Source organism: Ahaetulla prasina, chromosome 7 (assembly GCF_028640845.1).
Source record: "Ahaetulla prasina isolate Xishuangbanna chromosome 7, ASM2864084v1, whole genome shotgun sequence".
Taxonomy (NCBI): domain Eukaryota; kingdom Metazoa; phylum Chordata; class Lepidosauria; order Squamata; family Colubridae; genus Ahaetulla; species Ahaetulla prasina.
Window position 1 is genome coordinate 41,565,848 of NC_080545.1, and position 21,774 is coordinate 41,587,621.

Below are 21,774 nucleotides of genomic sequence, written 5' to 3' on the forward strand. Positions count from 1 at the left end.
CAAGGATTCCTATCAGGCAAAGGACACCATTCCCATCTCAAGTCACATTTCTTATACCTTCTTTTTTACTGACATACACATTCCATAGTTTCACTTCCCTGTTCTTTCTTACATTCTTACTGACTGTCACTCTCTGCAAACACCCATGTACATCTCAAACCTACTTTCAGTTCCATATTTCTCACAATTTCAATGTTCTGATTCCAAATATATCTCAAAACTACATACTTTGCAGAAAATGCAGCCCACAAGTCAGCATATTAGAAATATGTCAAGTACATTTTACAATTGTTAGTTTAAAACTTTGGTTCAGTGAGGCCTGCAAGCCCACTCCTAGGCCTTACTATCTGCAACTTTCCAATGGATATATTTCTCTTCTCACAGGGTGGTCACTGACCTCGAGCCAGATAGTCTAGAATGTGAAGTCAAATGGGCCTTTGGAAATCTGAGCAACAACAAAGCTAGTGGAGGTGACAGTATTCCAGCTGAGCTATTCAAAATCTTAAAAAACAATGCAGTAAAAGTGCTACATTCAATTTGCCAGCAAATTTGGAAAACTTAGCAGTGGCCACAGAATTGGAAAAGGTCAGTTTACATTCCAATTTCAAAGAAAGGCAATGCCAAAGAATGTTCAAACTATCGCACCATTGCACTCATTTCACATGCTAGTAAAGTTATACTCAAAATCCTACAAGCTAGGCTCCAGCAGTATGTGGATCGAGAACTACCAGAAGTACAGGCAGGATTTCGAAGAGGCAGAGGAACTAGAGATCAAATTGCCACCATATGCTGGATCACGGAGAAAGCTAGGAAGTTCCAGAAAAACATCTACTTCTGCTTCATGCTAAAGCCTTTGATTGTGTGGATCACAACAAATTTTGGCAAGTTCTCAAAGAGATGGGAATACCAGACCATCTTATTTGTCTCTTGAGAAACCTATATGAGGGTCAAGAAGTGACAGTGAGAACTGGACACGGATCCACTGGTTGGTTCATAATTGGGAAAAGAGTCCGGCAAGGTTGTATACTGTCACCCTGCCTATTTAACTTATATGTAGAGCACATCATGAGAAAGGAGGGGCTAGATGAAACAAAAGTTGGAGTTAAGTTTGCCGGGAGAAATACCAACCTCAGATATGCAGATGATATCACTCTAATGGCAGAACGTGAAGAGGGATTAAAGAGACTTTTGATGCGGGTGAAGAAGGAAAGTGCAAAAGTTGGCTTGAAACTCAACATTACAAAAGCTAAGATCATGGCATCCGGCTCTCTCAATTCCTGGCAAACAGATGGGGAAGAAATGGAGATAGTGGCAGATTTTATTTTCCTGGGCTCCAAGAACTAGGGACTGCAGCCAAGAAATTAAAAGACACTTGCTCCTGGGAAGGAAAGCTATGGGAAATCAAGACAGCATACTAAAAAGCAGAGATATCACCCTGCCAACAAAAATGCATATAGTCAAGGCTATGGTGTCCCCAGTTGTAATATATGACTATGAAAGTTGGACCATAAGAAAGGCTGAGCACCAAAGAATTGAGGCCTTTGAACTCTGGTGCTGGAGAAGACTCCTGCGAGTCCCTTGGACTGCAAGGCAATCAAACCAGTCAGTCCTAGAGGAGATCAACCCTGACTGCTCTTTAGAAGGCCAGTTCCTGAAGATGAAACTCAAATGCTTTGGCCACCTAATGAGAAGGAAGGACTCACTGGACAAGAGCCTAATGCTGGGATGAGAGTAAAAGAAGGGGACGACGGAGAATGAGGTGGCTGGATGGAGTTACTGAAGCAGCAGGCATGAACTTAAATGGACTCCAAAGGATGGTAGAGGACAGGAAGACTTGGAGGAACGTTGTCCATGGGGTTACGATGGGTCGTACATGACTTCACAACTAACAATACCAAATACATTTATATTCTGATTCTGAAAGGATGGGGCATAATGTTCAAACCAGGGGTGAAATGCTCCCGGTTCGGACCAGCTCCCCCGATCCGGTAACAATGGCGGCAGGAGGTTCGGAGAACCGGTAGCAAAAATCCCTGGCCCCGCCCTCTGCCCCTGCTGAGCTGCGCCATCATCAGAGGTTGTTGTTTTTTTTTACTTTTAAAAGCATCTTTTCTTCAGCCAAAAAAATGCCTTTAAAAGTAAAAAAAAAGCCTTTGATGATCCCACAGCTCAGCTGGGATCGTCAGAACCCTTTAAACTCTTTTTTTTAACAACCTCTTCGGCCAAAGAGATGGTTAAAAAAAAGGTTTTAAACGGCTCCTCTGGCGATCCCAGCTGAATTCCTCATCACCAGAACCTTAAAAAACATGTTTTCTACAAACTCTTTGGCCAAAGAGCTTGTAGAAAAAATCCTTTTAAGAGGGCTGCACAGGCAACTTCAGCTGGGATCGTCAGAGGAGCCTTTTAAAATCTTTTTTTCCTCTGGCAATCCCAGATGAGTTTCCTGATCATCATAGGCTTTTAAAATCATCTTTAATAACCTCTTACAGGAGCCTCCGCCCATGACCACCCAATCGCCCCGTCCACACTTACCTTATTGCTGCTCCTTTCGGGCTGGCAAAGCCATGCTTTACATCAGTTGCATCAGCTAGCAACTGAATCTGCCTGCCTGCAATCCATCTCCTCAGTGAGCAACTCAATCTGCCTGTTTTGCTGGCTGAGGAACTCTGGGAGGTGAAGTCCACAAACCTTAAAGTTACTAAGGTTGGAGACCCCTGATCTAAAAAATATAAATAAAATAAAATAATAAAATATTTGTGCAGCTTTCTGAGATTTGGTGTGTTTCTGTAGTGTTTCACTCTAACCTCACAAACACACAAAATCTCACAAAGCTGTATGTGGCATTTTGTGTGTGAGTCAGTTGGTTGTGTTGTATGTGTGTAAAGTGTGAAAGTGTGAGGTTCTTGCTTGTTGCAGGGGCCATTTTGGGTGAAGTGCACCTGCTTTTACATTGTGTGAGTCAGTTATGTTGTGCTGTGTTGTGTTGTATGTGTGTAAAGTGTGAAAGTTGGTTTTTGGTACCTCTTATTGTTTTGTATACTTTGTTTTTTATTTTTATTATTTATTGTTATTGGCCACGCCCACCCAGTCATCTGACCACCAAGCCACGCCCACCAATTAAGCCACACCCACAGAACCGGTAGGGAAAAAAATTAGATTTCACCCCTGGTTCAAACTGCCTCTTTGAACAGGATGTGACTCAGCAAAGAATCATTCATCAATTGTATTTCCAGTTGGGTTATTTTTTTAAATGCTATTTTTAACAAATGTTTTCAAATGGTCAGTTTAGGTTAACAGAATACTACTCACCTATTCATTTGTCCATTTTCTACTTCTGTAAAATCATTAGAATCATTGCTAACATTGTCATCCTCAGGAATCTTCATATTTTGCATCTCTGTTAATTCTAGTGTTATTTTGAAAGGCATCTTGATTTAGAGAACTTATACTGGAGTTTGAATTTTGGAGCTAGGTGATCAGCTACACAATGCGTTTGACAACCTGAAAAAAAATGAGTAATTAAAAAATAGCAAGACCACTGATAAGATCAGCAATTATCTCCCAAAGCACTATGCAATATTTTTCAATTGAAACAATTGTTGTCTGAATTGACACTCATTTAACTCTGCTTTCAGTAAATACATCAATCTGAGAACTTTGATAACTGCTTAAGATACAAGTTGACTTTTTCCTTTGTGTTTAGATGAAAGGGGAAAACTGAGTAAAGGAGAGCAGCATTTAAAATGTTTAGGTAATTTACATAAACCAATAAACAAGAATCCTAAAATATTATCCAAAGTGTTATAGAAATATATCACAGGCAACACTTACAGCAGTATTGGAAAAAACCAACTCGTAATGGTACTTCTGAATTAAGTCTCCTATGACACCTGAAAATGAGATTTTTTTTTAACTTTCTGTATACTTATATTCCTTGCTAATCCTGAGCATATTTTACATGGGGGTCTGAATAGCAACCATTTGTTCAGCGACCATTTGAAGTTATAACATTGCTGAAAAAATAATTTTATGGCCCATTTACAATCTTTGCAGCATCCCAGGTATATGATCAATCACCACTATAGTTACTTCTATACCTTGTTCTGTGCCTGATCTGCATTTTTCCTCTCCCCCCACCCCCCCAATGCAGAGAGATTGGACAAATACGGATTGCAAAAATGTAAGCTGTTTGCTCTTCTATACATCAAAAGCAATGCAATCATATCAGAAGCCCAGGGCTGGGAGCCTCTACACAAATAACTTACAATATCAGGCTCTGCGCATGCGCAAGATGGCGGCCCGGTAGAAGACTGGAGTAGACGACGGAGGATCTGCGGCAGGATGGCGGCGTCCAGGTGGCGTGCCGAGCCGTTTGCGCCCCCCGGTCGGTTGTGTGATCCCCCCAGCAGCCGTGGGAGAGGTCCGCGGACTTTCTCGGACTCACGGCTGCTGAGGATGAGACCGGGAGGACAAGGGCGAGCGGTGGATGGCAGCCATCTCTACTGTGCGTGAGGTGAGGCCACGGCTCGTCTGTTGTTGAGAGACGAGGCCGCGGCTTATTTCCTTTCCCTGCCGGACTATTCTGCGGTGATTTCACCTGCTTTCGCCTGCTCCGCCCTTCCCCCGGCCTTCTTCGGAGTGGTGTGGAGTGGTGTGGGAGCGAAGGGCTGTGAATGGTCCCCCTAGGGGCCTCTCTGTGTGAGACCCTCGGCCAGGATGAGAGGCTCAGCTCCTTGCCGCGGTGAGATCGGCGGCATTTTTATATTTTTACATCATGCAGGCGTGCAGGCCCTCTTTGGAGGTGCTTGGCCTGGCTCTTAGGAAAGGTCTGGCCCTGGGGAGTGGGCAGACCTGGACAGGACCTGGAGCCTTAGGAGCAGATGGCTGGCCTGGAGAGGTTTCTAGCTTTGGGACTATTTTGGCTGAAAGCAGTGGCGTGGTGGGCGTGGAGGTCCCCCGGCCTAGTTTGGCCTGCTTCTTCCTTTGATTATCATCTGCATTGTGTTTGGCCGTTATGGGATTCTCTGGCCATGAGTGTTCCTTTGGAACTGCTATGGAAGATGTTGGAAACCAGCTTGTGATCTGCTGGGGGACCTACCTATTTGGAAAGACCTACTTGGAAAGACCTACCTGGAAAGAACTACTTGGAAATATCTGTGGACACCGCTGGCGGTGGATAGAAGTGCCAACTTTTTCATCTTATGGATTTTAGGACTGAGCTTTGGGCGGAATAGCAACACCTTTGTTATCATGGATGCTATCTGCCTATCTTTACACCATCTTCCATTTCTAAGCCAGCCACCATTTGAAGTGTCACCAGATAATGGTTATCCATCTGATGAACGTTGTGTAATATGCTGCCATCCTGGGACAGTACCACCTCTCGTTGACTTCTATCTTCATTTTATGTATGCAATACTCGGTACCGGAACTCTTGCGCCTGCGAGGTGCCCCCGCCTCACAGGAATGGCCCACTTCATTACCAAGGGCCGGCCTCAATGACGGGTCTTGGGACCCATAGAGGTGGCATGCGAAGAGAAAGAGCCTTTGGGGTTTTTTAGATAGGGCACTTTTAAGGGGTGGGAGGGTAAGGGCGGGTGTTGGGGGTAGCCCGTCGGGAGGGGGTACAGTTCCTGCATGTGCTCGCGGCTGCAAGTTAATAGGTTCAAAGGTTACGGGTGGGGGATTGCATTCCGTTTGCTGAGGGTGGTCCTATTTGTACGGTAAGTGGGAGGGGCAGATATGGCGGAAGTGGGGGCTCATATCGTTCTGTGGGGGCACGCGCTCGATGTTAGCAGGCGATCGCGTGCCCCGAGCCCTCTGACTTTTCCCGTTTCCCGGATGGTCAAGACCCTCAGAACCCGGGCCTTCGGCTGATGCTGTGCAATGCACGGTCCGTGGTCAATAAGGCCCCCCTAATATACGATCTTATCCAGGGGGGTGCCGCGGACCTTGTGGGCGTTACAGAGACCTGGTTGGGCACAGAAGGGGGCGTGCCCCTTGTTGAAATGTGCCCACCGGGTTTCCAAGCATTCCATCAGCCGAGGGCCCAGGGTAGGGGTGGGGGGGTGGCGGTTGTTATTAGAGAGAGTCTAGAGCCAAGGGAGACCACTATACCTCAGATTGCCGGGTTTGAATCCCTCTTTGTGAGGTGGGGTCATAGATGTCAGATGGGCTTGTTTGTCACGTACCTGGCTCCTTGCGGCGTGACAGCAGCCCTGCCTGAGCTCCTGGAGGTGCTTGCTGGAGTGGCGGTGGAGACCCCCAGACTTATAGTCATAGGGGACTTTAACTTACCATTGACCGGCATGACACCGACAGTTGCTCGGGAGTTCACGGCTTCCATGACGGCCTTGGACCAGACTCAAGTAGTTGATGGCCCTACTCACAGTGGGGGAGGCACACTGGATTTGATTTTCATCTCTGGTCAGTGGTTGAAGGATCTGGACTTGAGGGATTTAGTCATCGAACCTTTGTCATGGTCAGATCACTTCCTCCTTCGCCTGGACTTTCTGACCGCCACTCAATACTGCAGGGAGACGGAACCAATACGTTGGTTCCGTCCCAGGCGCCTGATGGACCCGGAGAGGTTCCAGACGGAGCTTGGGCCGTTTCCTGAGGGTCTGGCTCACGGCACGGCCGAGGAACTTGTTGCGGCTTGGGAACAGGCCACGGCGGGGGCCTTAGACCGTGTCGTGCCTTTGCGGCCTCTGACCCGGCGTAGGTCTCAACCAGCTCCCTGGTTTTCCGAGGAGCTGAGGGGGATGAAATGCCGGAGGAGACGCCTAGAGAGTTCTTGGAGGTCCAGTCGTTCGGAGGCTGATCGGACACTAGTTAGGTCCTATACTAGGACCTAGCTAGTGGCACTGAGGGAAACGAGACGTTGCTACGTCTCCTCCCTCATTGCGTCGGCAGATAACCACCCGGCCGCCCTGTTTCGGGTGACTCGCTCTCTCCTTCAACAGGGGGAGCGGGATGACCCGTTGCAGGGAGGTGCCGAGGAGTTTAGTGGTTATCTATACGACAAAATCGTTCAGCTTCGGGATGGCTTGGATCAAAATTGGGTAGATCCAGGCGAGATGTCAGAGAGCTGTCTTGTTGAGACTGTTTGGGATGAGTTTGACCCGGTGGCTCCCGAGGACATGGACAGGTTGCTGGGTAGGTTGAACGCCACCACATGTTTACTGGACCCGTGTCCCTCCTGGTTGGTGCTGGCCGCACAGGAGGTGACACGAGGCTGGCTCCAGGGGATTACGAATGCTTCTTTGTTAGAGGGGGTCTTTCCGGCTGCCTTGAAAGAGGCGGTGGTGAGGCCTCTCCTCAAGAAGCCTTCCCTGGACCCAGCTGTTTTAGGTAATTATCGTCCGGTCTCCAACCTTCGCTTCGCGGCGAAGGTTGTAGAGAGTGTGGTGGCATGTCAACTACCCCGGTACCTGGAGGAAACCGTCTATCTAGACCCGTTCCAGTCCGGCTTTCGGCCCGGATACAGCACTGAGACGGCTTTGGTCGCGTTGGTGGATGATCTCTGAAGGGCCAGGGATAGGGGTTATTCCTCTGCCTTGGTCCTATTAGACCTCTCAGCGGCTTTTGATACCATCGACCATGGTATCCTGCTGCACCGGTTGGAGGGATTGGGGGTGGGAGGCACCGTCTATCGGTGGTTCTCCTCCTATCTCTCTGATCGGTCGCAGACGGTGTTGATGGGGGGGCAGAGGTCGGCCCCGAGACGCCTCACTTGTGGGGTGCCTCAGGGGTCAATTCTCTCGCCCCTCTTGTTCAACATCTATATGAAGCCGCTGGGTGAGATCATCAGTGTTTCGGTGTGAGTTACCAGCAGTACGCTGACGATACTCAGCTGTACTTTTCCACACCGGACCACCCCAACGAAGCTATCGAAGTGCTGTCCCGGTGTCTGGAAGCCGTACGGGTCTGGATGGGGAGAAACAGCCTCAAGCTCAATCCCTCCAAGACGGAGTGGCTGTGGATGCCGGCATCCCGGTACAGTCAGCTGCAGCCGCGGCTGACTGTTGGGGGCAAGTCATTGGCCCCAATGGAGAGGGTGCGCAACTTGGGCGTCCTCCTGGATGAACGGCTGTCTTTTGAAGACCATTTGACGGCCGTTTTTAGGAGAGCTTTTTACCAGGTTCGCCTGGTTCGCCAGTTGCACCCCTTTCTAGACCGGGATGCCCTATGCACAGTCACTCATGCTCTCGTGACATCCCGTCTGGATTACTGCAATGCTCTCTACATGGGGCTCCCCTTGAGGAGCACCCGGAGACTCCAGGTAGTTCAGAATGCGGCTGCGCGGGTGATAGAGGGAGCCCCTCGTGGCTCCCACATAACACCTCTCCTGCGCAGACTGCACTGGCTGTGGCCTTCCGGGTGCGCTTCAAGGTTTTGGTAATGATCTTCAAAGCGCTCCATGGCATAGGGCCGGGCTACTTACGGGACCGTCTGCTGCCACCAATTGCCTCTCACCGACCTGTGCGCTCTCACAGAGAAGGACTCCTCAGGGTGCCGTCGGCCAGTCAGTGCCGACTGGCGACACCCAGGGGAAGGGCCTTTTCTGTGGGGGCCCCCACCCTCTGGAACGAGCTTCCCCCAGGACTTCGCCAACTTCCTGACCTTCGAACCTTCCGCCGCGAGCTTAAGACACATCTATTTATTTGCGCAGGACTGGACTAGAATTTTTAAATGTTTTAAATTTTAAATCGGGTTTTAATGGGGTTTTATTATTTATTTTCCTATTTTAAATATTCGGCCTTATGTAATAAGTTTTTTAAATTGGTGTTTTATTCTGTATATATGTGTTTTATATGGCTGTAAACCGCCCTGAGTCCCTGGAGAGATAGGGCGGTATAAAAGTGCGAACAAATAAATAAATAATTAAAAAACAACAGTCTCTTGAAATCTCTTCTTCTCCAATCTCTCTGCTTTGTGGGGCAGAAAGAGGGAGGAAAAGAAAGGTGATTTATGTAGAAAATCTTTCCTTTGTCTGACTCTTCAGCAGAGAAAAAGAAGAATTGCTTAACTCATTAACTCACCAGTCATCATGCAAAAAGAAACCACAGCCCAACCTACTAAAAACATAACTGTGAAAGACAAACTCGAAATAAAAGTTAAAATAAGAAAATAATGGTAAGAGAACACCTGTCTGATCTTGATTAATATAAATCACTGGAACCTGACAGATTACATTCCAGAGCTTTAAAGGAGCTGGCAGATGTCATCTCAAAATCACTGTATCGTATGTTTCAAAAATCCTGGTGCACAGGGGAACTATCAGAGGATTGGAAAAGAGCTGATGCAGTTCTCATCTTCAAAAAAGGGGAAAAACAGACCCAGGAAACTACAGACCAATCAGCCTGACATCAATACCTGGGAAGATACTGGAAAAAATAATCAATAAACAGATCTGCAAACATCTAGAAATGAGTAAAGTAATAACCAGAAGTCAGCATGGGTTTGTTAAAAACAGATCATGCCAAACCAATCTTATTTCATTCTTTGACATAATGACTAAATTAGTGTACCAGCAAAATACTGTGGACATAGTATACTTAAACTTCAGCAAGGCATTCGATAAAGTAGACCACAACCTACTTCTTGGTAAGCTAGCAAAAAGTGGGATAGGTAGCATCACCACCAGATGGATTTGTAACTGGCTGACAAATCATACTCAACGAGTAGTCCTTAATGGTACTATGCCCAGTACTCTTTAATATCTTCATAAATGACTTAGATGAGGGAATAGAAGGGTAACACACCAAATTTGCAGATACTAAGCTGGCAGGAATAGTCAACACCCTAGATCGTGATGGCGAACCTATTGCACATGTGCCAGAGGTGGCATGCAGAGCCCTCTCTGTGGGCATACATGCCATTGCCCCAGCTCAGCCAGCTGGTTGTCAGGTTTCCAAGACGCACATGCGCACCAGCCAGGTGGTCGTCGGGTTTGGGGCACTCTTGTGCATGCATGCACAACTTCCTGTTTGGGCACTCTGTGCCTAAAAGGTTTGCCATCACTGCCCTAGATGATAGGCTCAAGATCCAGATGGATCTTACATTACATTGGGTCCTAACAAACAAAATGAAATTCATTGTAGAGAAAAGTAAACTCTTACATTTAGATAAGAAAAACCAAAAGTACACATATAGATTGGAAGAAACCAGGCTCAATAGCAATAACTTTGAGAGAGATCTTGGACTCTTAGTGGACAATCAATTAATTATGAGCCAACAGTGTGCAGCAGCAGCAGCCAAAAAATCCAATGCAATCCTAAATTGCATTAACAGAGGGATTCAACCAAGATCAAGTGAGGTACTAATACCACTCTAATAAAGCCTTATTAAAACCATGCCTAGAATACAGCATCCAGTTTTGGTCACCACACTATAAAAAAGATGTTGAGATTCTAGAAAGAGAGCAGAGAAGAGCAACAAAGATGATTAGGGGACTGGATGCTAAAACATATGAAGAACAATTACAGGAACTGGGCATGGCAAGTCCAGTGAAGAGAAGGACCTGGGAGATATCATAGCAGTGTTCCAATATTTGAAGGGCTGTCATAGAGAGGACTGGGTCAACCTATTTTCCAAAGAACCTGAAGGCCAGACAAGGCATAATGGTTGGAAACTGACCAAGGAGAGATTCCATCTAGAAATAAAGAGAAATGTTCTGACAGTGAGATCAATCAACTAATGGAACAACTTTTCTTCAGAAAAACTTCATTGAAAGTTTTTAAGAAGAGACTGGACTGCTATCTGTCAGAAATGGTGTAAGGTCTCCTGCTTGGGCGGGATAGTGGTGGCGGACTAGATGACCTACAAAATCCCTTTCAACTCTGTTATTCTGTCCTACTGCCAATGCATTCAATTTGATGTGTAGAAGAGCAAACAGCTTACTCTCTTGAAATTCCTCTTCAATATCTCTGGAAAGGAGAGACTACCTACATAAATCACTTGTTTTTTTCTCTCCACCTCTCTCAGAGTGGGGTTTGGAAAGAAGGAGATTTCAAGACAGTAGGCCGTTTGTGTAACAACAAAAGCAAATAAAACACCCCCAGGAGCAAAACAAAGTTTAATTTGTGTGTATTGTTCAATAGACTGCTAAATTGGCAAAATGGATTGCTAAATTGACCATGCCCACCCAGTCACATGCCCACCTAGCCACGCCCACCCATCTTATCCGGGCCAACAGTTTGAGGGACCATGAATTGGCCCCGTTTAAAAAGTTTGAGGAGTCCTGTTTTAGTGGCTTAGATAACATGCCTTAGTTCAGCTCCAGGAAGTTATGAGAAAAGTAAGATTTATTTATTTTATTAAATTTGTTATAGCTATCCCCTTTTGACATTGTGGTGATAGATTCCCAGTTAAGATCAGTTTTCAATGTCAGAAAACAATATAGGTGATTAAACAATTTAATAAAAAGTGGAGAAGAAATACTCTTATTGTCCTACATATTGCATTGTTACATTTTTTTTATATTTCAGAGTAAACATGGTATGAGTAAATGACAGGTTCCAATCCTGTGTTTGTCAACATAAAAGTTGGGCCTCAAAGCAGAAAAGACTGGCAGATGGGAAGGACAAGCATTAAATTTCTATCTCCAATGCAAATTTCCCATTTTCCCAATTGGAATCATTTTCAATTGTAAAGTCACATGTACTTTCCCCTGATATCTTTACAATATCCAGATAAAGTGAACTGGTGTCATTAATATATCTTACTAGGTGGGAAAGGAGTCTGAGACAATGACACCTTAAATATTATTGAACTTTGAATCTGATCTGAAACTATGTTTTCACTTAAAAATAAGTTACTACAAGGATTACAATATAATAAAAGGTAAAGTATTCCATAAATTTGAATTTGAATCTTAATGCCTACATATCCATATTACTTTACTGACAACATAAACTATAGAAGTGGTTTCTCACTGCTTTCCAAGTATTTTTTCCTCCAGCTTCTTAGTCTAATCTTCAAATCAAACATTTCCTGGAACTAATCCAGATCTGCCTCTGGCTTTTTTTTAAAAAATCAGCCAGATGCCTACACTTGCCAAGACAATTAGTAAATTGTACAAGTTCCTTATGGCATTACCTCAAGCACATGAAAATGCCTTAACTAATTATGATCATTCAAAGTTGGCTGAATGTCCCAGTCCTTATGCATACATGCACAGCATGTACATTAAAAATAACTTCAACAAGCAAATTTGTTGAGGCTCAAAATATTCCTGTAGTTCAAAAACACTTTATCAAAAAGCAAAATGTTTTATTAAAAAAGCAAAATGTAATTGCCATCCACAAAAGTAATTTACAATTCAATCAAAGGAAATGGCAAAACAAAATAAAGAGTAAGCTGAAACATGAAAAAAGTAGAAATAACACAAAATGGGGCAGAGGAAAATATAATATCTGGCCTGATTAAATGGTCTATATATACATTAAATATAAAGGTCATGATTGTGAAAGGTTCACTTATTAATATGTCTAAGCTCATAACTGCCAATCAAGAGACTTAAACAGAGGCTTGAGTAAAATAGCATTTAATCCTCATCAGGTTCAAATGGATAGTCATTCCAAACACATAAGATGAAACATACATGCAAGGAAGGAAGCTATAAAACGGATGAGAGAAAGCAATGTCCTCTTATACTCAAAAAGGTCTTTGAAGTATTCTTGAAGAATGTAAACCCCCAACTCTGGCATCCATGATTTGTGTATCCGGGAATCTGGTTTGTATATTCCCATAGTAAAAGTCAGTGAATGTAATCTAATTCCAGATTTACATCCCTCTGCATTGTTTATCTTTTCCTCCTTTGTCTTCTAAATTAGCCACTTGGTCCCCTATTTAACAGTACAGAGGTATGTAGATTGCTCTGCTAGTTTGAGATATGTGACAATTTCTTGTGGGAAAGAGAGTGGCATTTTATGGTGGTTTTTAGATCTTAATGCAGGTTAATGCAGGAAGGATGCACTTTTACAGCAGTAAATTTTTAGTGCAAGTGTATGTTCTTCATAGAATTTTTTTTTTATTGGCCAAGTGTGATTGGACACACATGGAATTTGTCTTGGTGCATATGCTCTCAATGTACATAAAAGAAAAGATACTTTCATCAAGGTACAACATTTACAACACAAATGATGGTCAATATATCAATATAAACCTTAAGGATTACCAGCAACAAAGTCATACAGTCATAAGTGGAAGGAGATGGGTGATGGAAACGATGAGAAGATTAATAGTAGTGCAATTTAGTAAATAGTTTGACAGTGTTGAGGGAATTATTTGTTTAGCAGAGTGATGGCCTTCGGGAAAAAACTGTTCTTGTGTCTAGTTGTTCTGGTGTGCAGTACTCTATAGCGTTGTTTTGAGGGTAGGAGTTGAAACAGTTTATGTCCAGGATGTGAGGGATCTGTAAAGACTTTCACAGCCCTCTTCTTGATTCGTGCAGTATACAGGTCCTCAATGGAAGGCAGGTTGGTAGCAATTATTTTTTCTGCAGTTCCAATTATCCTCTGAAGTCTGTGTCTTTCTTGTTGGGTTGCAGAACCGAACCAGACAGTTATAGAGGTGCAAATGACAGACTCAATAATTCCTCTGTAGAACTGGATCAGCAGCTCCTTGGGCAGTTTGAGCTTTCTGAGTTGGCGCAGAAAGAACATTTTTTGTTGTCCTTTTCTGATGATGTTTTTGATGTTAGCTGTCCATTTTAGATCTTGCGATATGATAGAACCTAGAAATTTAAAGTTTTCTACTGTTGATACTGTGTTGTCTCGTATTGTGAGAGGTGGAAGTATGCAAGGGTTTCTCCTAAAGTCTGCCACCATTTCTACGGTTTTGAGTGTGTTCAGTTCCAGATTGTTTCAGTCGCACCACAAGGCTAGTCGTTCAACCTCTCGTCTATATGCAAATTAGTCATTGTTTCGAATGAGACCAATCACTGTTGTGTCATCTGTGAACTTCAATAGTTTAACAGATGGATCGTTGGAGATGCAGTCATTGGTATCCAGAGAGAAGTAGGGAGAGCACACAGCCTTGGGGGCCCCATGTGCTAATTGTACAGGTATTTGATGTGATCTTGCTTAGCTTCACCTGCTGCTTCCTGTTTGTTAGAAAGCTTGTAATCCACTTACAAGTCTATTCAGGTACCTGTAGCTGGTTTAGCTTAATTATAAGAGTGTCTGGAATGATGGTATTGAATGCTGAACTAAAGTCTACAAAGAGGACCCTTGCATAGGTCTTTGGAGACTCAAGATGTTGTAGGACGTAGTGCAGAGCCATATTAACAGCATCATCTGTTGATCTATTTGCTCGGTATGCAAATAGTCTTTTGCATTTGCATACTCGGTATGCAAATGTTCTTCATGAGAAAGGAAAGGGAACGTTGTCTTACCTGAACGTCCCTTCTTAGAGAGGGGAAAACGGCCGTCAGGACTGGGTATTTTCTCCTGGTTGCTGATTGGACCGAGTCTTCTAATTTGTTGTTTGTTGTCCCCGCCTCCTCCCATTTCCCTCCAGCTTTTTCGGCGAGGATCCGACCGTCGTGGTGAACTGTAATGAGAGAGAATTAGCGCCCTCCCGCCCCTTAACCCCAATTAGACAGTCGCCTTGGGTGGGGCTGACGGCCGTTTTCCCCTCTCTAAGAAGGGACGTTCAGGTAAGACAACGTTCCCTTCTCCCTGTCGGGGAAAACGGCCGTCAGGACTGGGACATACCAAAGCCCAATGTCTTACCGGGAGGGTTGAAGGCGGTCTGTCATTGTTGATGAGACAAAACCGTTTGCAGGACACGCCTGCCAAACGCCGCGTCAGCCGACGCGTAGGAATCCACCTTATAGTGTCGAACGAACGAAGAGGGAGTGGACCACGTCGCCGCTCTGCAGATCTCATCGATTGATGCCTGAGCGCTCCAAGCGGCAGAAGAAGCCGCGCTTCTGGTCGAATGTGCCGTAATATTACGCGGCACCGGCAGAGATTGACTTTCATATGCTGTGGCGATGGCCGCCCTGATCCATCTAGCCAGAACCGATTTGGTCACCTTCTGACCCAGCGAAAGTGGTTGGAACGATACGAAAAGGGCCTCTGTTTTGCGGAAGGTTGATGTCCGATCAATGTAAATCTTCAATGCCCTCCGTACGTCCAGAGTATGCCACACTTTTTCTAAATGGTGCTTGGGATTTGGGCAGAAATTAGGCAACACCACTTCTTGTGCCCTATGGAATTGAGAGTTCACTTTTGGTAGGAAAGTAGGATCCAGACGTAGAACCACCCTATCGTTGAAGAAAGAACAGAGGTCCTGACGAATTGACAGGGCCGACAATTCCGAAATCCTGCGGGCCGAGGTGATGGCTATCAGAAAGGCGACTTTCAGCGACAGAAAACGAAGAGAGGAATCTCTGAGTGGTTCAAACGGCGTCTTCGTCAGAGCGTTGAGCACCGCGTTCAACCTCCAAGATGGAAAACGGTGGACCACGGGCGGATTGACATTAGTAGCCCCCCGGAGAAACTGTTGAATGAGAGGCTCTTTTGACAGGGGTAAAAGAGAACCACATCGAAGTACTGAGGAAAGTGCCGCTATCTGCCTCCTGAGAGTATTGGTCGCCAGCCCGGAATCGAGACCTCGCTGGAGAAAGGCCAGAATGTCTAGTACTGAAGCCATGGAGGATACTAAATTTTGAGATGAGCACCAACTATCAAACGTGCGCCACGTGGCCTCATAAATTCTTTTGGTAGAGTCTCGGCGAGAGGCCAGCATGGTGGGAACGGCCTGAGGAGGAACCCTTGCCTTAGTTAAGATGCTCCGCTCAATCTCCACACGGCTAAGCGTAGCCACTGCGGTTCGGGATGTTGGATTGGTCCCTGGCTGAGTGACACCCGGTCGTCCGGGATTCTCCATGGTTCCCGGATTGAGAGAGACATTAGATCCGCAAACCAGGGTCTCCTGGGCCAAAAGGGGGCGACCAAGATTAACTCTGCCTTCTCCGTGAGGAGCTTCCTTATTACTCTGGGAATCAGTGGAATCGGTGGGAAGGCATATAGGAGGCCCCGAGGCCAGCTGCTGCGGAGGGCGTCCACTGACTCCGCTCCACGCGAGGGGAACCTCGAGAAAAACCGAGGCACTTGATTGTTCGTTTCGGAGGAGAACAAGTCCACTAGGGGAAGCCCGAAACGGGACGATAACTCGTGGAAATTCGCTGGGGACAAGGACCATTCTCCCTGGCTGATAGTCTGACGGCTGAGGGAATCCGCTTTGCAATTGTCCGTCCCCGCGATATGTTCTGCCTTCAACGACCGCAGGTGGGACTCGGCCCAACGACCGAGGGAGAGAGTTTCTGTCATTAACCTGCGAGAGTGAGTGCCACCCCACCTGTTTATATGCGCTTTCGCCGTCATGTTGTCCGTGAGAACGAGGACATTCCTGTCGCGGATAAGATCCTTGAATGCCAGAAGTGCCAGACGGATGGCGCGCAGCTCCAGAAAGTTGATGCCATGACTGACTTCCGCGTGGGACCACGTGCCCTGGGCTAGGTGTTGCTCGAGATGTGCTCCCCAGCCCGACAGACTGGCATCGGTGGTAATCACGTCCCTCACTGGGTCCCTGAAGACCGAGCCCCTGGCTACCACCTCTGGAGTCCACCAAGCCAACGAGTCGGCCACCTCCCGTGGAAGACTCACCCGTCGCTTGGAAGAACTGCACCGTTTCCTCTGGTGTGGCAAGAGGAACCACTGAAGAGGCCGACTGTGGAGGCGAGACCACGGGACAATATCGTATGATGACACCATTTTCCCTAGGAGCTGGGACAGTTGTTCTAAGGAAACCGACCGCGACATCCTAGCTGTGCTGGCCAACTCGGCTAAGCTAACCTGACGTTCAACTGACAGGAAAACCCTCGAGCTTTGTGAATCTATTTGTGCACCCAAATGAATAATGGAGGTAGAAGGGATAAGATGACTCTTATCCCAGTTGATCGAGAACCCGTGAGACTGCAATGCTTCAATGGTCAGAGAGATATCCCTATTTGCCTGTTCCTTAGACGTAGACAGAATGAGAATATCATCTAGGTAAGCTTGAAGCCTAACAGGAATGCCCCGAATGCGGGCAATAAGCGCCGCCATGACTTTGGTGAAGACCCTGGGGGCCGATGATAACCCGAAGGGTAGGGCCCTGTATTGATAGTGAGAGCCATTGAAGCAAAACCTGAGGAACCTACGGTGATCTCGTCTAATGGGAATATGCAAATAGGCTTCCGTTAAATCAATGGAGGCCATGAAGTCCCCCTGCCTAATGCACTCCAGGATGGAACGTAAAGAGTGCATTTTGAAGCGGTGGTATACAATAAATTTATTTAGGGCTTTAAGGTCTAGAATAGCCCTCCAGCCACCCGACGGTTTGCTCACCACAAAGAGTCTAGAGTAGAAACCCTGTTTCTGTTGGTCCAAGGGGACCCTCTGAATGGCCCGGATAGACAGCAAATGGGAGACCGCAGATTCCACGAGGGAAGCACTAATGCTACGGAAGGCAACAGGGCAGGGAACGAAAACCGTCGGGGGAGTGGAGAGGAATTCTAAGGCCAGTCCGTGTCGAATTGTATTCCGGACCCACCTGTCCGAAGTAGACGAGTCCCATTGGGATGAGAAATAAGCCAGCCGGCCTCCAATGGGAAGATCTGATGGAATGCTACTTGAAACGGTTGTACGGTTTGCCTCGTCCCCCCCGGAATGGTTTACGGGTAGTGAATTTGGCCCGTTCTAACCTGATCGTTCCGCTGGGAGCTGCCTCTGAACGGTGGAAATCTTTGCCGACGAAACCCCGACCCTCCGAATTCCTGGGCACGAAAGGAAGAAGAAGAGGAAGAAGCCTGGGAGGGCGAGGGACGAAAATAGGGCTGTTGTCGCAGATCCCCCCGTCGGGATAAAGATGGTAACACTTTCTTCTTGTCCTTGGTTTCCACCAGGATCGGATCTAAGGAGGCACCGAACAAGTGCGAACCTGCGTAGGGGGAGGAAGCTAGGCGCCATTTATTTCTGGTGTCAGCCCGCCAGTGTCGTAGCCATAGGAGCCTGCGGGATGTGACCGTAGATCCGATAGACTTGGCTGAAAAACGGGCCGCGTTCAGTGTCGAATCTGCGGAGAATTCTAAGGCTGCAATTACCTTGTTAAGGTCCTGATGAGCCCTCACATCTGATGTTGGTAACCGGCTCTGATGCTGTTTGAGCCACATAATAGCTGCTCTATTAAAAAATGAAGATGCGATGGATGACCTGACGGCCCAAGCTGAAGCTTGATGGGATTTGACCAAGGATTGGTCCGCTCTCTTGTCCTCAGGGCGAAGGGCCTCGTTCTCGGGACCCGTGACATGGGAGGATGTTGTTAGGGCCACTATTGGGGCGTCCACCGTGGGCACCTGCAATATGTTTTCAAGGTCTGGCGCACAATTATAAAAATTTTTGTCCGTGGCATTAGGGTTAGAGCCCGAACTTGGATGGGACCACTGCCGTTGGACAACGTCCACGAACATCTTAGGTGCCGGGATAGTCTCTGCTGGCACCGTGGGTTCCACGAACAAGTTAGTAGAAGTACTAGGTAGGGCTAGAGGATCTGCTGAGGGAGCCGCACCGCCCCCAAGGCCGGTGGTTGCCAGGGCTTTGAACAGAAGGGAACGGAACAGGTGTGGTTTAAAAAGCCCCACAAATGACGGCTGATCCGGCCCCAGGCCCTCATCCTCTGACAAATTGTCTCCTGCATCTTCTTCCTCTGACACCGAGGCCAGACTACCTTCCTCAATGGATTTTTTCCTTTGAGGACTGGCTCTGGGGGGTGCCGAACTAGGAGTATCGCCCCGTTTTTTCCCCCTGTGGGACTTGGCCGAGGAAGATGGAGCCGCCTCTCGGTGAAGGGAGTGAGCTAACTCTTGACGTATGGCCTGCTGAATCATTAATCCAAAGGATTCAGGCAGTTGAAACACTGGCATCTGTGGCAATCTGGCTTCTGTGAGTTGCACGGGAGGCCCAACTTCTTGACTTACATCTGCTGGTTGGACCGGAGGGACCTCCGTATAACTCTGGAGCTCCAGCTCGGAAAGAGTGCGGAACAACGGAGTTGATCCAGCTTGGCCCATGGGCAAGGGGGAATCCCTGTCAGGGGACCAGGATCCAGACCCCTGCATTGGCTGGGAAAATGGATCTGGAGCTGGGAGAGTAGGGAGGCCCGCCCTGTTCTGCTTTTCCCTCCCCTTTGGTGAAGGGGACCTATAAGCTCTCTTGGAGGCCTTAGAAAAAACTTTTTCTAGAGCCTTATGGCGCCTCTCCTCTGCCCTCGCCCCCTTGCTGGCCTTGGTGCGAAGTGCCTTCCGACCCCTGGGTGGGGAAGCCTGGGATACTGAAGAGGGGCCCTCCCCCAGAGAATCCTGTCCTGCATCCTCCTGAGGTGAAACAGGCCGGTCTGCCTGAATATCAATGGCGTCCGCCATTTTGGAATGTTTTCCCGCCAAAATTATGGCCGCTGCGGCCTACTCACGGTTTCGTTGGAGACTGCTGTAATTCTAGGCCGACAACGCCCCGCTGTCTAGCTGCCGATTGCTGCGCTTCAAGCGGGAGGCGTAAGAAAAGACTCTCTCTCCTTTATTTTTATTTGTTATTTTTCTCCCTGGGCCGCGATCGTTACTTTGGGAATCAGTTCTGCTGACCGCCGCTTGCTTGAAGATCCGAAGGCCCCGGCCTGACGATCTGCTTCTATCCCCCTCGCGCGCTTCTAGCGCCAAAAAAGGAGCTGCCCAATGCAAGGGCGGACGAGCCGCTCGCCTGGCGGAGTTAGGCAGGCCTGTAAAGTTCCGAGCCTTGTAGTGCGAGGGGGAGTGAGGCCGAGGAGGGAGAGAGAGAGAGAGAGAGCGAGCCGCCGGTCTGGGGTGCTGCATGGACCCGCCCGAGAGCCTCTCCGCCTTCTTTTCGGCCCTTGCGGCTTTAAGCGCGTCGGGGACCCGCCCGTGAGCACTTTCCACAGCCCTCCAAGCGACAAAATTGCCGATGAAGCCCTCCGCGGGCTAGGGAGCTTGCCCCTGCTCCCGTTGAACCACGCCAGTAAATTGTAAAAAATAAAAAAATAAAAATAAAAATAAAAATAGAAAAATTTCAAGGAAGGGAGGAAAAAATAAAAATAAAATAAAGAATAACTGCCCAAAGGGCGCCAAAATGAAAGAAACAAACAACCCTGCGAGCCCCAAAGCTTGAATATCAAGCCTGAGGAAAACGCGAACACGTTCGGTCCGTAGCCAACCGAGTCGAAAAAGCTGGAGGGAAATGGGAGGAGGCGGGGACAACAAACAACAAATTAGAAGACTCGGTCCAATCAGCAACCAGGAGAAAATACCCAGTCCTGACGGCCGTTTTCCCCGACAGGGAGAATGCAAGTATACAAAGACATCAGTATATATGTTGCAGGAAACAATTCTAGTATTTTAGTATATATGTTCCCTTCATTCCTCCCTTTTTATTAAATATGATGGTATGCTTGCCATCATGGTGAATAATCTTATTCTATTCAACATATAAATGGGAGCGTTCCTATGAGCATACATTCCAGCTTCTGCCCAGGTGGTCAGCCTAATACCTGAACTCTGGAAGCCAGCAATCTTTCTCTGGTCTACTTCCTCATAAACAGGTACACAGTGTGGGCAGTATATAAAAAAGTAAATTCTTTATACCAGGCCTAGACAATTGCACATAGGCAAAATTTCCAATATAAGTGTCAGCTTGCCTCAGATCAATGTTTAAGAAAATAAAGATCCAACTCCATCGTTTTGAAGAGATTGGTAATTTTTACTAAACAGGTCAGATTGCAAACAAAGCTAAGCCAGAACTGAAAGTATACTATAAACACGGGCATCATATCCTCTCCTGACCCCTCCTCCCACCAGAGTTCAAACAGTTATAATCCAATGTCGTCTTTCTCCTTGGCCACGTGTAGTTTACTTCTGATATTCTCCCTCTGTCAATCTTCTGGATGGAATGCGAAGCAGGCAACTCCCATTATATCTATATCCCCCTACACCTGCAATGTCAGTCGAATGCTGGCAATAGTACAAACCTCCCCGCTCCTCCATAAATCATGTAAGACATTCAGTAAGAAGAGAACCTTTAATGAAGTAATAAATCAGTAAAACAGTCTAGTAGGTAAAACACACTTAAAATAAAGCGGAGGCTGACATTCAGCCCTCCTTTGAAAAAGGACGTTAGTCCTGGAAAAGAAAAATGTATGTTAGGGTTTATCAGGATATTTGTCATAAAATTGGGCTAGCTTTTTGGGGGCACGAACATCTTATTTCTTAAACCATTCTGCTTGTGATAGAGGAAAGTGTTTCCAAGCCACCAAATATTGGATTTTATTTCTATGTTTTCTAGAGTCTAGGATTTCTTTAACTTCAAAATGTTCTTCCCCTTCTATGAGGATTGGTACTGGGGGCTTAGTAGGATTAGCCCTAAGGGGGGATGTGTGTTCGGGTTTGACCAAGCTAACATGGAAAACTGGGTGAATGCTTCTCAAGGATTTTGGCAGTTCTAGTTGGAAAGTCACTGGATTAATGATGTTCACAATGGGGAACGGTCCCACATATTTGGGTCCAAGTTCTTTCAATTTCTGTGTAGTTTGCAAATATTTAGTGCCCAAGAAAACTTTATCTCCTAGTTGGATTTTTTCCTCGTGAGCTCTTTTTATCTGCTTGTTTTTTGTGTGCGCAATGTGCATCATCTATTGCTTTGCGTCTAATTTTCC

At 46.6% G+C, this 21,774-nt stretch overlaps 1 protein-coding gene across 5 annotated transcripts in view; it reads right to left on the reverse strand.

Annotated features, from left to right (window-relative positions):
• The window catches only part of SLC38A1 (solute carrier family 38 member 1), a 179,477-nt gene that overhangs the window by 138,222 nt on the left and 19,481 nt on the right, over positions 1–21,774 (reverse strand). For 3 of the 5 annotated variants that reach the window (XM_058189935.1, XM_058189936.1, XM_058189938.1), the window contains one exon: positions 3,310–3,501. The exons of 1 other annotated variant lie outside the window; for it this stretch is intronic. In XM_058189935.1, the coding sequence (XP_058045918.1) occupies positions 3,310–3,428 (119 nt within the window). In that variant the 5' untranslated portion in view covers positions 3,429–3,501. Of the gene's footprint in view, positions 1–3,309; positions 3,502–3,831; positions 4,057–21,774 lie in introns of those variants that run through there. One more of the 5 variants, XM_058189937.1, reaches the window with a different exon arrangement.